Here is a 16,841-nt window from a genome sequence, read left to right as displayed (position 1 = left end):
TTTTTGGGGGGTGGGGGGTGGGGGGGAGGGGTTTATGTTTCTACAATTGAGTAATTTTTGTCGACAATGTCTGACATTTACCAGTGCTCGACACAACCATGCAACTTGAGAAGGAAATTTCTGCTCTGCAATCTGAATTAGACAGGGTTGTCTACTTGTTGAAAATTGCCGATCCAACTGGAGAAGCTGCTAGGAAAAAAGATTTGAGAATGCAGGGATCAAAATCTAATGAACAAGATGTTCCCAAGTCTGGCACCATGAAGCAACCTACAGTGAAAAAGACTAAAAGCTCTGTTCCAGAAAAAGTTGAAAATGACTCCTCGATGAATGGAACTCCAAGTGCTGTTACGGACACAAGTAAGCCACCAGAAACTGATAACAGTGCCTCTGAATCCATGGATAGCAAGGCACCCGCATACACTGTTTCTAAGCCTCTGTGGCTTGGGGCTACCCAGGACAGAGAGGTAAAAGAGATTCAGCAAGAAACTCCATTAAATATAGACGAATCTGATAACTTTATTGACTACAAAGATCGAAAGAAGACCCTTGGTGCCGTAGATGATGCTTTGCCGAAAAAAGAGTCAGATTTGGAAAGTGCAGGCCCTGGTCTCATAATAAGGAAACGAAAGCAGGTTGAAAAGCATGAAGTGGGTGATAATAGGGCTCCTGAACAGTCAACATCTGTTACAGCTGAAGCTGAATCCTCAGCTGCAGATGCTGTGGCACTTCTGTTAAAGCACCAACGTGGAGTTTTTGCATCAGAGGATGATGGAATTGATGAGAGCCAACACAGCCACGCTGAAGCTCAACCTAAGAAGGATGATTCGAAGTCCAGAAGAGACGGTTCGAAGTCCAGAAGAGTGCTTGGTCCTGAAAGACCTTCCTTTCTTGGCAGTAGTCCAGATTATGAATCTTGGGTGCCCCCTGAAGGTGAGCCAACTGCCAGCCCACTTTCAGAGTTTGGTGAACTTTTACGCTGAAGCTGTTTTTTTTACTTGTTTTCCATTGGATTGATACTGATGTTGAGTGTATGCAGGACAATCAGGTGATGGACGGACCTCATTGAATGATCGTTATGGATACTGATTCAATCTGTGATTTTCTTATGCTTGAGCCAACCTTAATACTTTGATCATACTACTGCACACCCAATCTATGTTTAGAAATGAGCTCTACACATGGTATAAGGTATTGACAACCTTGAAGCTGAACATGTTGGGTCCAATGCTTCAATTCAAGTGTTCCAGGTTGAAGGTGGCTCCAGGAACTCCTGCAGCTTCGCAGCTAGTTTATAAAGTCAGTGGAGGAGCTGTAACTGCAAGGAAATAGCTGGAGCCAGAGATACACATGCTTTGTAAAGGTCCACCTCTTGAAAAAGCAAGTCATGCTACAGTGTAGATGAATTTGATGTGCTCTATTCTCCAGGAAGAAGAAGGGGAATGATCTGGGATCTGGAGTAGATGGATTAGCTTCTTTAGTAGGTGGCTTTGTAAAGGTCCCTCTTGAAATAGCAAGTCATGCTTGCTACAGTGTGGATGAATTTGATGTGCTCTCTTCTCCAGGAAGAAGAGGGGGAATGATCTTGGATCTGGAGTAGATGGATTAGCTTCTTTTGTAGGTGGTTTTGTATAAAACTTCTCGATCCTAAGGTGTTGACTGCTACCTCGGTCACATCGATCTTCCTTCTATGTAGATTTACCTAATGTTGTTTACCAAAAAAGTTACCTAATGTTATAAAGTTGACACAACTTATAGCTTTTCAAGCCTTTTGTTATTCACAAATGAATTCAAAATTAATTTCATATGGAAAAACCCCCAACACCCACGGAAAAAGGAGAAATTTAATTGCATTCCTCATCACCTTTAATTCAAAGGGAAAAAAGCATACATCTACTTAGATAAGAAAATAAATTTCAAAACAAGTAGGATCGACTTTGTTTTACATCTATTTTTCTTGTAAAACTATTTATTTTGTGATTATTGTTTTAATCTAGTAGATCTAGGAAGTTGTCCCTATTTCAAAGTACCCATATTCCCTTGTGAAATATTTAATCTGTAGGTTCCCAATAAAACAAGTTTTACCTTCTGTTCCCTCTTGCATTTTCGAATGCCAATGCCACCCTGGATGTAGTATCATTTGTTTTTGGCTTGTTTTTTGTCAGTGGTCTTTCTATAGTTTGGAGAGGGTTTCTATGGAAGACCGAGGGGAAGGAAGAAGCTTGTTTAGATGCAACCAGATTTAGAGATGTGAATGGATTGAATATGAACTGGATATTGGCACTATCTGCATTCGCATCTGATTAATTCCGAATAGATTTGGATAGTTTTTGTATATTGATTTTTTGACTGGATTCCCCTAAATCAATACAGTTTTCGTATATTGATCTTATTCTCCTATATCAATACGAACACGAATTGGATATAGATGTTCAATTATTCATTTACATCCTTAGCTGTCTACATTGAGTGGAAGGGATTTGGAGAATACGTAACTTGACTAGGGTTGATGTTAAAGTTTTTTGTTTTTGTTCTTGTTCTTGTTCTTGTTCTTTTTTTTTTTTTTTTTTTAAGTGTTTTTTAAGTTTTCTGACTAAGTTTTTTGTTTTTATTTTTAAGAAAGAAAAGAAATTTCATTGATAATAAAGGAAGGAATGTACATCATTGTAGGAGTAAAGTTATAGAATGATATTTGCTTTGCAAGCACCGAAAATGCTATGTGTCTCATAGGTGTAACCGAATCGTTTGTAGGTTTAAGACAAAAAATTAGGTATTTTGTGTCTATAGTCCAAAAGAAGGTATTCAAGTTTAGCAGAATTACTCCAGATTGCTCCGAGTCTTCATCCTGCATCCATGGCATGTTTTATGCCCATGAGTAGTCAGTCCCCTAATGTTTCTCTCAATGGTGTTTCCTATCATCATATGGTCAACATTAAGTGAGATAACATTATCCTTATCAATCAGGCAACTAATCCATGCAGAAATATTAGTATTTTTAGCAGTGACTCCCACGTTGACCAAAGTTAGTGGGTTCACATGGGGAAATGTAGGGGGGAGAAGGACAAAATCATATGGAATGAGTTCACCTGGATGGGTCTAAAGTGCTTGCCTGCTTGAGCAGTCCATTGCTTCACAAGATGAAAAATTACAAATGGATTTGGTTAATCCTGAATATAAAGAACTCCGTTCCTACATATCCATAAATAAGTAGCATATAATGATAAAGGTGGAGAAAAATATTTACATTATCCTTAGGAACAGATTGTAAAAAATACGTAATAACATGCTGAAAGGTAGAATCAAAGAAAACTTCAGTTCATAGACCGAAAGGGCTCGTTGCCCAATTCTTTAAAAAAACTCACAATAAAGAAAAAAACATGATCAATTGATCATGCTTGTTATGACACAATCAATCCACAGATTGTATCGATGTCTATCTATTTCCCAAGATATCATTGGTAGGAACCCCTCAATGAGCACATCTCCAAAAAAGATATATTAAATATGGATGAAGTTTCAATTTCCATAGAAACCACCACCAATGAGAGCAGAGAGATAATCAAAGCAAACTTGTTTGATAATCCAATTTGGGTAGTAGGTCTTGTTTGAAATTAGATATATGTCTAGTCACATGGCTTTGCAAAATTACCACCCCACCCATGTGAAAAAAAAAATCCCATCATGATGATGCCCTTGTGTGCACTCTCATTGGCCCTCGCAATATCAGGGCCACAACCAAGCAACAATCTCTTTCTCGTTTTAGTATTATAAAATATTCTTTATAAAACTATTATGGGTAAAAGACCTCTGCTTGGTAGTGGGGTGCCTACATTCAGACCCAGAGGGTCGTAAAATGACCACGCTGCCTCCCATAAATGCAAAAATTTCACTGTTATTGATGCTCCTGCACATGTTGTAATTGTCACCACATTGGTGTTGGGTCCATGTTGGCATGCAGAGGACCCTAACCCAACTATTATTTAATCATATTTTTATATTAGGATTAGATAATACAACTTTCAAATAGATTTGGATAGTTTTTAGATGTGTTTTTGAATATGGATTCCTCTAAGTGGATAAGAATACCAAGGATATTGATTTTCGATTATCCATTTACATCTTTAACCAGATTTGCATATATGATTGGGGAGGGAAAAAAGAGCAATCTATTGGATATTGATTAAACCTTGGTATGATCTAGTCCATGTGGTTGTGGGATCAGTATGGGTCTGCGGGACTAGTCAGGCCAAAGGCCTGAATATCCATCGTTAGCAGAAAAAAAAACTATTGAATATTGATTTCATGAAAAGGGTCGAAACCACAATTCTCAGTCATAGTAACTCTCAAACAAAATCAATCTTCAAAACCCTATCTCCATAATCGTTGCCATTGACATAGCCTGTATTATTAGGTAGAGATCGTGTCTCAAAGTATGGTAGTTGAAACCCCCTATCGTACTAACATTACTTTGTAAAGTTGATGAACATGCATTTCAAGTTGGGTTTGACCATGTTTGGGGTTTCAATTCAATCTGCTTTGCAGTAGTGACCTTTTTTCAAAGGGCACTATCAGGATTACCCATCAATGCAAAGCATTAAAAGTAGTTGTGCATCCGTTTGTCCAAGCTCACCATCTCCCCCCTCCCTCCCGGGTAAACATTAAGGTTACATTGATCAAATTATCATTTTATTTAGGAAAATTTACTGCATCACCCTTAGAGAAGGATACTATTAGAGAAACGTCCCCTACATAATTTTGAACTACACTCACACCCCTTACCGTAAGTCTAGAGGATATATCTTAAATGCTGACTTCAGTTGGTATATTTTTTTTTAATACTAAAATACCTTTCTAAAAAGTATGGTATCTAATATACCCTCTCTTAATCCCTGACCCCAAATTGAATCTGAAGTCTGAACTCCTTCATCCCCAAAACCCCTAACCCCCATCACATACCCTCATACCCACCATCGTTTTCATCCCCAAGTTGTGAAGAGCAAAGCAGAGGCAGTAACTAATTAGGACAGTTTCAAGAACAACAGGAAGCGTAATAGAGGGGATGATCATGTGCTTGCGGGTGTGAAAGCCCAAAGGGGAAATCTCCAATTGCATCTACAGAGTCCAGTGAAGAAACAGAGATCGTTGGATTGATCTCGGAAGAGGATTAACCCAAGTGGGTGTTTGGAGAAGACGCTTAGAAGGACCGAATCGAAGGAGATCCAAAAGACTGGGATCATCAAACAGATGTTCAGAAGTAAGGTTCCAAGGATAAGATCCTCTGTTGTGATCGATCCATGATCTTTGATAGACTAACGAAGGATGCTCCTGAATTAGGGGCATCAATTCTAGGCCCACACCGAGCCCGACATGTTTATGACGCGATCTAAATTGGCCCGATTAATAAATTTGTCGTTTATAAACAGGTAGTATACGGTGCAGCCGCCTAGCCCGATAGGCGCCCAATCGACCCACTTGAACCAACTCATTTAAGCCCAACCTAGCCTGACCCCTTTAATACTATTTTTTTTTTTTTAATACTGTTTGTTAGTGCTAAGGCTATGTGAAATGTATAATTGAGATGGTGATGATTGTTATCTGAAACATTCATTTTTTTCAAGCATAGTTTAATTGATTTAAACTTGCTCAACTTCGGTTGTGTAGGCATAGTTAATTGATTTGAGTTCCATTGGGTTAAAGATCAAGTACCTTAGTAACTTATCTGCTTCCATTTTTGGCTTAATCTATTTTAATTATGGGTTTTTTCTTTGCTATGCCCAACTTTGCCTTATTTTATTGGTATTCCTTTCAAGCACATTTAAAAGGTCAATTTTAAAGAGGATTCACTTAAAGTTAAATAAGTCTATAGCCTGATTAAGACCCGTTTATGGTAGTTCGATTAAAGCCCGAGATCGATTGGCCTGATTATCAATCGTACGATGCCTACGCTAGCTAAGTTAAACGGGCATTCACAGTGCAGCTCTAAAGATTGGCCAAACCCAATTAAACTAGATAGAGACCGGCCCGTCCGACCCGATCGATTGACACCCCTATCCTGAATTACCGATTACAGCAGAACCCTCTCCGATGTTGCAACCTATTGGCCTTTTGCCAGAGCGTGCGTCTTTGCTGCAATTCTATTTCGAAAGCCCAAATTTTAACGATAACCCATCATCGTTAATGATTGGCAAAGCAGAACTATACAAAGACTCTGCCTTGGGATTGTTTGATTTCTGCCCAACGTTCCTGTACACATCAATCTCTTTGCGGATTGGCCTCGTAAACACTAATCCAACAACGAATGAACAAAATTCCGATCATCACTTCTAGGGTGTTGAGGATAGAATGACCCACCGATCTTGTAAATATCCTGAAGAGGGAGACAGAGGGGTTTGTCAATTAAGTTGATCCCATATTCATTTGTTGATCTATTGTTTCTTTTTTGCTAAAAATTGATGAATTAGGTTGGAAAAGGTGTTTAAAATTGGAATAGAATAAGGTGGGAATTTTGGACAAAAAATTGCAGTTCTTCATATGCATAACCGAGATGACGGCCATCGATGAATTAATTGAAATCAATAAACTAGTTAATAAGCTGAACTTCTGAATCTCTTCTTAGCTAACGCCGATGTAAAGCAGCACTCCCATAATCGTAACAGCAAACCCCGCCATCATTGATCTCAAAATAGTGATTAGGTTGATCTATCTATCTATCTATCCATTCGGAATTCTGAGTTTTGAGTTCGTTTTCACAGCGCAGGGATGGAGAAGGGTTTCACTCCTCTGAAATCCTCACTCCTCTGAAATCCATGGTAAAGGTGAGTGAAGGTGAAAGGTATTGAGGGATGAAGGTAAAATATGATTGAATCATGTGTTTTACTCAAAAGGGTAAAACTATCATTTCAAACCCTCACTTAACATAAACTTATGGTAAGGGGTGTGAGCGTAATTTGAAATTATGCAGGCTGTGTTTCTTTAATAGTGGCATTCTTTGGGGGTGGCGTTGTAAATTTTTTTTATTTACTTATTTTGGATAGAAAAAAGGGTTATTTATTAAAGCGTGACTAATGCAAAGCGTCCAAATTACAAAATTCAGACAGCGAAAAAATGGAAAATGGCATTTTTAGTTAAGGAGTCAACCATGCTAATTAATGGCCCCAAAGATATGACCAAAAGAGTATTCCTTAAAAAAAGACACTATCATTTTAAAAATCTTCCCCTCCCTTGAAGGCCAGGTTGCATGAAGGAGTTGGTAATCCCTGGAACTTGGGTTTTATAAAATCCATTTGTCCCAAAACTGAACCTATTTTCCATCCCTGAATCCACCAAAAATAAGATTCGAACATGAAGAAATATTATATATACATATATGGGTGTTGCGCAAAAGTATACCCACCAATACTAGCACGACATATGAGTTACCATGCACGGTCAAACGAGACGGGCCAAGACCAAACCAATCTTAGGGTTTGTAAGTGTGAAGCAAGGTTGAACAGTCGGGCTACCCTTGCTTCTGTAGCTCGGTATATCAACAATGGAGCCATCCTTGGTCATCTATAGTTCGGTAGCCGAATGTTGATCTACCCCTAGGCATCTATAGCTCGGTGGTCGAACTATCGAACTACTTCAAGTCAGGTAGCCATGATAAAGGAAACCACTCATTATCGTCAGAAAGTCCACTCCTAATCAAATACGTGAGCTCCAAGCAAAGGAGTGTATCTATCCCGATCAGGAAAGGTCATCTGTGAGGATTCCTAGCCTTCTCTAAAAGGAAGGAGAATCTCTCCCCATCGTGTTAGTATGGATGGTTCCTATAATCAGAACCGCTGCCACCTATGCAATCCCCAAAGATGGCGCTTACCATCCTTGGACTCCTACTTGGATTGGAACTCCTACCAAAACGGGACTCTCCATGACCGCCATTCTATAGCTATAAATGCCCAGTAAAACCCCTTTTCAGGGATCGAGACTTTTCCATTTTTACTTGGAATTACTGTTTACAGAGATATCTGATTTAGTCATTAGAGAATCCCCTGCCAAATCAACCCGACGCTCACTCTCATGTGTTTTCATGTTCATTTTTTTGTGTAGGTTGTACGGAAGGCCTAAGACGATTTATCTCCACATCAATGGACAAGAGGAGATTGTTACTTGGTCATGTAGCCCTACACCAACATGGGGCTAATGAGAACCCACACAGAAGTATCAACAAAGATCGAGTTTTATGATTTTATAAGAGGTAGAGTGGTAATTTTGCACCTTCTTGTGTCTGGATAAGATAGGCAACCAGGTAGTGTTCTTTTCTAACATCCTTACAGTCTTGCTAGAGAAGCTCCTAAAAGTCAACATAATTTATCTCTTATGAAAAAAAAAAGGTCAACATAATTCTATCTAATCCCACTAATTAGTCTATTTTGGGTAAAGTAACACTAATTACTCTTACGATTTTTTTGGTAAAGATCCTTATTATCATTATTTTTCTGTTGATGTTTTCGTTGATAGGACTAATTAGTCTTACTTACTAGAGAAGCCTCTTACCAAAAAAAAAAACCTTACTACAGAAGCTGGGAAGGTACGCTAAAAGTCAACACATCTCTATCTAATATTCTAATCCCACTATTGCGTAACTTAATAATTTCATGGTTCCAATTTTTCCTATCTGCCGCCCACATCATCCCACACCATTTACCTTTATATAAACTAGAAGAATCCATTTAGGTGCCACCATGTCTAACGAAGTATAATATTTTACCGTTTGTCACTTGACATTAAGGGGTGTTAATTTCAAGCATGCATCGATACGTCCAATTGAGCTTAATACATTTATGTTGGATCTAAACTGGCTTGCTTAATAAACGTGTAGGTAGTACACTGTGCAGTCACTTATTCCAATGGGCACCCGATCAGCCCGACACATTTACAAGTCCGATTTGAACCAACTCCTTTAGCCAGACCTAGTCCAACCCCTTTAATATTACTTGTATTTTTTTAATACTATTTGTATTTAGTGCTAAGGATATGTGATATGTACAATTGAGATGGTGATAATTGTTATATAAATTCATATTTTTTATGCATAGTTTAATTGATTTGAACTTACTAAACTTGGGTTATGTAGGGATAGTTTAATTGATTTGAGTTTCGTGGGTTAAAGATCGAGTACCTTGGTAATTTAGTTATTTTGCCCATCTTTAGCTTAATCCATTTTAACTATGGGATATTTTTCTTTACTGTGCCAATCTTTGCCTCATTTTATTGGTATTTCTCTTCACGCACATTTATGAGACCAATTTTAGAAAGAGCCCGTTTAAAGCCTGTTTAAAGTTAAATAGTTCTATAGCCCGATTAAAGCCTGATAAAGGCCCATTTATGGTAGCCTGAAATTGACCGGTTTAATTATTAATCGTATCATGCCCGCGCTAGCTAAGCTCATTTAGCTAAACGGGTGTTCACGGTGCAGCCCTAGAAATTAGCCGAGCCCGACTAGACCCGATCGAGACCGGCCTAGCCTAACCGCTTGACACCCCTACTTGACAACACATAAGTTAAACCATGTGATAAAGTACCTTGCATACATCTCAGTAGTCAAAGTTTAGTCCAAACTAAGCGGAAAAAAAAATGCTCAAACTCATAAACAAAGAAAATTGTTCAAACTCATAAACAAAGATAATTGTTCAAACTCTGGTCTGAAATTTTAATAAGATTACCAAAATGCCATCAAATGAAGATAAATATAAAATACAAAATGACATCTTTCGTTATTTTAGTTACTTTGTCAACTTATTTTGAGCTGAAATTGTACCAATGAAACTTTTATCTGATCGTTAATGACATGGACTAATCTATGTACTATCATACCAAAAATAGTGAAGCATTATATTTCACTAGGAAAAAAAAAAAAAAAACTGTAATAAAAGGGAAAAAGACTAGTCAATTGGCAAAGCACCTTCACTTTAAATATGTGGTGTTTAGTATTCTTCATTACTTTCAGTGAAAATTGAATGATTTTTATTTAACCTCAGTATGACCTGATTCATTCAATTATGGGTTCAATTGTAGGATCAATATGAACCCGTGGGACTAGTCGGGGGATGGTGTCACTATTACTACAACGCTAAGTGAGTTGCAAAGAATGGTCCTCCCGGTTGGAGCCCAGCAGTGGCCAGCAGCGTTATCAGGTTATCAAAGAAAGGAAAAAAACATACCCTGATCATTAGAGGATGAAATTTCTGTCCTCCCTTGTAATAAATATTTTGAGGACCTAACCAGAAGTATGGTTCAACAACACATCATCAGGTTTGACTTGGGCAACCTCGCTGGTTCAAGTTCACCAAGGTGGAACCCAGTTGGGTCACCGATCGACTGGGATTTACAATTCTGATCTCAGGGTGCCTTCATTTTTCTTTGTAATAGCCAATGGTATTAGGAAAGCCACAAAATTTTCAAAACTTCAGCTTCTACAAATTTAAGCAATTTCCTGATAGCCCAGTCTGATGATATAAATGACTTGTTTAATTCAGCAATTTCCTCCCTTAAATTGTAAACCTTATAGAAACTATGAGTTCTATCCATTTCATGCATTTTGTGCTGACTCAGTCCATTTCTTGCATTTCTTGAAGGGAGAGAAACACAGTCATAAAGCTAATTCATCAGAAAAGTATGAATAAGAGAGATTTTCGGTAAGGTGTCTCCTGTTTCTTAAACTATTTGAAGTGTCTCCTTCAACATGAATTGCAGAGCATTCTGGATTTGCAGACTTAGGTTCTTGTACTACCGTGATATGTGAAGACCCACTTGTGGCAGTGGCTCTCTGGTTGGATGTCGGTAAGCTTTCTAAGCTTTATTTACTTCTTCCAAAAAAAATTTCATGTTTTATTAGTCTAATAAATGAGAGATTTGAAGTTCACACCCACGAACCCTGAAACAAATTTGATACCAGGCAGCATCCAACTCTCAAACCCTGAACAAATTTGATATAGAAAAGGGTTGAAAAACAGAACTCAAGCAGAAGATTAAATTTCTGTATCTCCTGGTCATGTAGGCTAGACTTACTAAGGAACTTCTCAGATCCCTTATAGCTTTGCCTCATTCATATTAAGAAATATTCTGTGCTAGCAGCTGGTTAACTTTAGGGTTTGGAGGATAATTTGAAGAACAGTTTTTTTTTTTTTTTTGTGTGTGTGTGTGTGTGTGTGTGTATCCTAGACATAAAATTCTGTGATGATAAAGAAACTAGATGGGCTCATTTGGTCTATACTAATTCAAGTTTGTTTATGGAAGTTTTTAATTTTTATTTGTTTTCCTCTCATTTTTTGTTGTCCCTTTGTTTCAAAATAGGTTTGAGTACATTATCACAGTTTTATAATACACTGCAGTGCACTAAATACTGAATGGGAATATGTGATCATGTTGCTACCTTATCATGGTTTAAGAACAAAATTATGGGGCTTGCTTTTTAGTTTTTTTCCAAGTTAAGATTGTGTTTAGTATCAATAGAAAACTTATTTATTTCATGTTGTTTTATTCTCCTGAGAGACAGACTCTTTTTAGTTCAATCACTGACCTAACCTATGTAACAAGGACATTCTGTTTTGTGAAATTTTATGCCGTGCGTGAGACTTTATTTTGCAAGTCAGGTATTTCATGCTGAGACACTATTGTGATTAGTTTCGTCCATGTCTTGTTTTTAGGTATTATTATTCTCTTTTCATTGAAATAATGATCGTAGCATCAATTTGTTCTAAATAAATTCTTTAGATATCATGCTTACATAACTAAATTATTCAAGACACAAACTATATGAATGTATCAATGCTTACGAGTTACATAGGACTAAACCAGTCATTGCGGTAGCACAATATATGCAGGAAAAGCTGTTTCAGAATGAAATGACCTTTCTCATTCTGTTCTTCAGCTGGTGGAAGATAAAGAGCCAGTTATTGTGCATGCTCGTTCCCTTGTGCAATCAATTTCAGAGATCACTTCTTCATTGGTATGCATAGACAGAGAACAGGAAAACTTTATGGAAATCGGCAGCTATCTTGAACGCACTTCTCCAGTCATAATGGAGTTGCAGACTAACTCTTCATACGCAACAGAGATTCTACAGGCTATATCCAAAAACATTGATCTTGCCAAGAATCTAGTTGGGAAATGCCTCAAAGGGGCTGATTCAATTCCAGATATGGAATTCAGAAGCATCTTACAAAATCTAGAGGGAGTGATAAAAAACATAGGTTTGGGACTAAGCCTGATACCATTTTCCGCATTCAGGAACCAAGAATATGCAGAAGTTGCAGTGCAATCTCTTTCGAGAGAAATGAAAAATGTTCACATTGAAATCAATCATGTTCAAGCATCAGATCCCAAGGAAACACTACAGATTTCACCTTTAGAGCATTTACTGGATGAAGAAGTAGAAAATGACCTTTATTCTGTTCAAGTAAATTTTCCGGCTGAGAATCTTCAGTCTACAGATATGCCACTTTCTATTGATTTTGTTAGAGAAGGGAGATACATTGATCATGGAAAAAGTAGTACATGTTCATTGCAGGCATTTCCAAAGGTGGCCAAGTACAAGGAGCCTCAGTATGCATCCTTCCTTTGTCCATTGACGGGGAAGATCATGGATGATCCGGTTACAATAGAAAGTGGTGCAACTTATGAGAGATGGGCCATAACTGAATGGTTCAAAAAGTTTGAAGATGGTTCAGCAGATGTCATCTGTCCAGCTACCGGGCGGAAATTGGCAGTTAGAACTCTAAACACCAATGTAGCATTGAGGACTACAATAGAAGAATGGAAGGAACGAAATGAAGCAACAAGGATCAAAGTTGTGCGGGATACTTTGTCAGTAGCCAGGCCGGACAGTGTGATATTTGAAGCGCTTAGATACTTGCAACATCTCTGCAAAAAGAAACAATACAATAAAGTAGAGGTGCGCAACATTGGAATGATACCATTGCTTGCTCGGTTTCTGAAGCACAAAGACGAGAATATCAGGTGTGCAACAGTGGAAATATTACAGTCATTGGCAGAAGAGGATGATGAGAGCAAGGTTTAATTCTTTCCTTTATTTAATTTCATGCTTTCCCCCCTTATTCATCCAGATCGACATTTTCTGGATTAGCTGAAGTCTCTCAAGGTACATTTTCTGGTACTATTGCAAGGACCTGCTAGTCATGATCATATCTGGGTTGATATACATGGCACGGGCACAAGACTGATGCCTATGCTTGAGTAACATTCAGTATGTTTTACCCTCAAAGAAAGCAACATTCTCCCCTACATGGTGATTACTTGTCGTATTTTGAAATATTTTCATGGTGGATGGTGTTTGACATGGCTAGCTATAAGTTGCAGTCTTCTTAGCAAAGTATGTCAATCTTTTTAGTCTTTTTCTGTCACCGTATCAGGGTCAGGATATTCCATTAGACGGGACAAATTAGTCTTCTGATCATGTTACTTAGTGTTTCCCATTTGTCAGGACACATTTGTCCTTGCCAAATAGTATGTCGTGTAAGGGTTGCATATGATAGCTATTTGGAGTCGGATAATAATTTGCTGAAGATTCATTCTAACGGATGTGTAAATATGTGCAGGAAATGATCGCAAAGACAGATGCTATTTCAAGAACAATCAAAATGTTGTCAAGTAATCATCTCCCAGAAAGGCATGCATCCTTGTCATTGTTGCTCGAGCTTTCAAGGTCTGAACAGTTGTATGAGGTGATTGGATCAGTTACAGGGTGTATTCTGATGCTTATCATGATGAAATATAACCATTACAGTGATGCCTTTACTGCAAAGCAAGCAGATGAAATCCTAAAGAATCTGGAGAATTCTCCCAAAAACATCAAGTGTATGGCAGAAAATGGCCACTTGGAACCGCTTCTAAAACATCTCATTGAAGGTAAGTCGTTGCACCTTCCTTACATTTACACAATAATCAGTATAATAACAACAACAAAAACAACAACAACAACAACAACAACAACAACAACACAATAATCAGTATCATTTGATTAATATATGATTCTAACTGCACACGCATGCACCACACAAACAGAGGAGAACCGAGGTAGGGTTCAGTTTCTAATCTTTACTAAGGGAGACAGCTGAAGCAAGCATTCATTATATGTTGCTCACTGATTTGTTTTGGAATCTGACACATTTAAATAAGAGATTGCATGTCATATAATGGAGATGGAAGCAACAGGAAAAAGTGAAGGGAATAAAATGATAATTCTTATAAAACTTATCTAAGAAATCGTACCATTTATCTAGAAAATAAGGGCATGCAAGTTTCATTTATATTAAAAATATAAGGGCCCGAAACCTATTCTTTTTTATTTTTTTTGGTATGAGAAACCTAATCACTTGCATCTATTTTTTTATCATCCCTCATTTATTTTACTGGTTCAATGACATAACAAGATCGGCACCCATGCAGTAGGTGGCTCCAGTTTATCTGAAATATGCTTCAGATAATCCTCTAATCACTATTGTTTGTTCACAAAAAATTGAAATAGGGACAGAGGAAATGCAGTTGGAGATGGGAAGTTACCTAGGAGAAATTGTTCTCGGGCAGGACACCAAAACTTTTGTGGCAGAGAGAGCTTCTCCGGCACTGATTAAAATGATTCATAGTGGAAAATCTCTAACCAGAAGAGCAGCTTTCAAAGCTCTAGTCAAGATGTCATCCTACCACCCTAACAGCAGCATTCTTGTGAAAGCTGGTGTTGTGCCAAACATTATTGAAGAGATGTTCACACCGAGAATCTACAATGAGCCCATGAGTTTCTTGGGAGAATCAGCCACAATTCTTGCTAACATACTTGAGTCTGGGCCAGCTCTCGAGAACCTCCAAGTGAACAGAAATGGTCACACTATGGAGTCAGATTATGTTGTGTACACTATTGTCCACATGCTCAAGAGCTCAGCGCCAGATGAAATCAACGTTAACCTCATCAGAATCCTCCTTTCCCTTACAAAATCACCAAAAGCAAAATCCACCCTTGTTTCAGTGGTCAAGGAAAGTGAAGCAAGCTACACCCTGATAGAACTGATTGATTCACCACATGAAGAACTTGGTATCACATCAATTAAACTACTCATTTCCCTAGCACCTTACATGGGATACACACTTTCTGACAGACTCTGCAAGACCAGAGGTCAACCAGAAAACCTAATCAAGAACCCAAGTGAAATAGAGAGAATCACTGAAAAACATGCAGTTTCAGCAAACTTCCTAGCGAAGCTTCCTCACCTGAACCTAGCACTAAATTTATCCCTTTTCCGCAAAAACACTGTGCCCATAATCCTAAAAGCCATCAACGATATCCAAAGTGGAGAGAGGATGGGAAAATTTTCCATTTCTTACTTGGAAGGATTAGTGGGTGTTCTTGTCAGATTAACAACTGCAGTCTGTGACCCTCAAATACTCTCACTAGCAAGAGACCACAACCTCACATCAGTGTTCACAGAGCTGCTTATGACAACATCAAGTGATGAAGTTCAAAGGCTATCAGCAACTGGGTTGGAGAATCTCTCAGCAGAATCTATAAATCTATCAAAACAACCACCAGCACCACCAAACAAGGGACCCAATCTGAAGAAGTTGCAGAACTTTCTATCCTTATCTTCATCGAAGGGGAAGAGATTACAAATGTGCCCTATCCACAAAGGGCCTTGTTCTTCACAGACCACCTTCTGCTTGCTCGAAGCAAAAGCAGTAAAGAGGTTGTTAGCTTGTTTGGAGCATGAAAATGTAGCAGTGGTAAAGGCTGCACTCTCAGCCATTTGTACCTTGTTGGATGAAAAGGTTGATGTGGACAATAGTGTGACCATATTGAGTGAAATGGATGCTATCAAGCATGTTTTGAAGGTTTTGAGGAAGCACAAGCAAGAGGTGTGGCAGAAGTCCCTTTGGGTAATAGAAAAATTCTTGATGAAAGGTGGAGACAGCTTTGCTTCTGAAATATCTGAGGACAGGTCGTTGCTTTCTGTATTGGTGAGTGCTTTACATCATGGAGATATAGTAACAAGACGGATGGCTGAGAAGATTTTGAAGCATTTGAATAGGTTGCCTGACTTCAGCACTGCTGAGTTTCTCTCCTAGATCATGATTTAAAAATAAGAGGGGCATTCCTAGTGCACGAAGCATTCCTAGTGCACAAACCTCCTGCCAATGTGAGGTCTGGGGATATAATAGAAATGCCTATGATGCTTTTGGTATTACGAGTAGTCAAGAATTTAGAATGTAGTAATTCAAATTAAAATAGATGAAATGTGCTGTGTGTAGAGAAGAAAGTGTTGGTGATGTATGAGGTCTCACCTGTTATGTTTTGTGATTTTATTATAGTGGATGTTCTGAAAAGTTAAATCTTTGGGTCCATAGCTTTGTTTGAAAGCAAGAACATGGACAGTGGGTGAGCGCACAAGAACACTGAAGTGAAATACCAAAAAGTTAATCCTCAGGTCATGAATCTTGTGAACAAGAGTCACCTCCAGTGCCTAGACCAGTACCATCTTAAGCTTATGACTGTCCGTCTAATTCAAATTGTCAGTTTGATATGTATTGGATTTCCGCAAAAGTACATTTTTGATCTGTAATAACTTGGTTTGAATTCGAGCTTGTAGAAATTAGCACTGTTGGGAGTTTAATTCCACATAAACTACTGATTAGCCTCTAACTCCCCTTATACACGTTGGAGACCCTCCACCTGCTAGTTTGCGCTTTTTGGTATCAATGCTTGTATTGGCAATCTGTCCCTTGTGGAAGGTGAACATCCTCTGCAGTGAGTGTGGCGGTGCAGAGACGACCTCGACTCGTATGCCCAGATGCTC

At 38.3% G+C, this 16,841-nt stretch overlaps 2 protein-coding genes across 8 annotated transcripts in view; both read left to right on the top strand.

The window, feature by feature from the left end:
- LOC122086369 (kanadaptin) overlaps positions 1 to 1,741 on the top strand; it is a 53,883-nt gene extending 52,142 nt beyond the window's left edge. Inside the window, exons 11-12 of the mRNA XM_042655142.1 lie at positions 85 to 930; positions 1,037 to 1,741. Of these exons, the coding sequence (XP_042511076.1) occupies positions 85 to 930; positions 1,037 to 1,086 (896 nt within the window). The 3' untranslated portion in view covers positions 1,087 to 1,741. The remainder of the gene's footprint in view (positions 1 to 84; positions 931 to 1,036) is intronic.
- Positions 1,742 to 10,305: 8,564 nt separating this feature from the next.
- Positions 10,306 to 16,377, top strand: LOC122087410 (putative U-box domain-containing protein 42). Of its 7 annotated transcripts, none has more exons than XM_042656533.1 (5): positions 10,306 to 10,413; positions 10,614 to 10,818; positions 11,909 to 13,051; positions 13,596 to 13,905; positions 14,525 to 16,377. In XM_042656533.1, the coding sequence occupies exons 2-5, from the start codon at positions 10,813 to 10,815 to the stop codon at positions 16,111 to 16,113; spliced, it is 3,048 nt and encodes a 1,015-aa protein (XP_042512467.1). In that variant the 5' UTR covers positions 10,306 to 10,413; positions 10,614 to 10,812; the 3' UTR covers positions 16,114 to 16,377. The 7 variants fall into 7 exon arrangements, with proteins under 7 accessions (XP_042512467.1, XP_042512466.1, XP_042512469.1 ...); XM_042656536.1 differs by having other exon boundaries at positions 10,339 to 10,818; positions 13,596 to 13,702; positions 13,784 to 13,905; XM_042656534.1 differs by having other exon boundaries at positions 10,340 to 10,673; positions 10,750 to 10,818.
- Positions 16,378 to 16,841: the final 464 nt, after the last annotated feature.

This window comes from Macadamia integrifolia, chromosome 8, assembly GCF_013358625.1.
Source record: "Macadamia integrifolia cultivar HAES 741 chromosome 8, SCU_Mint_v3, whole genome shotgun sequence".
Lineage (NCBI taxonomy): Eukaryota > Viridiplantae > Streptophyta > Magnoliopsida > Proteales > Proteaceae > Macadamia > Macadamia integrifolia.
This window is presented reverse-complemented; position numbering and strand designations above follow the sequence as displayed.

Coding starts and splice junctions, on each gene's coding strand:
- LOC122087410 (XM_042656533.1), top strand. Junction 13,052..13,595: donor AAGAGGATGATGAGAGCAAG/GTTTAATTCTTT, acceptor AAATATGTGCAG/GAAATGATCGCAAAGACAGA. Junction 13,906..14,524: donor TCTAAAACATCTCATTGAAG/GTAAGTCGTTGC, acceptor AAATTGAAATAG/GGACAGAGGAAATGCAGTTG.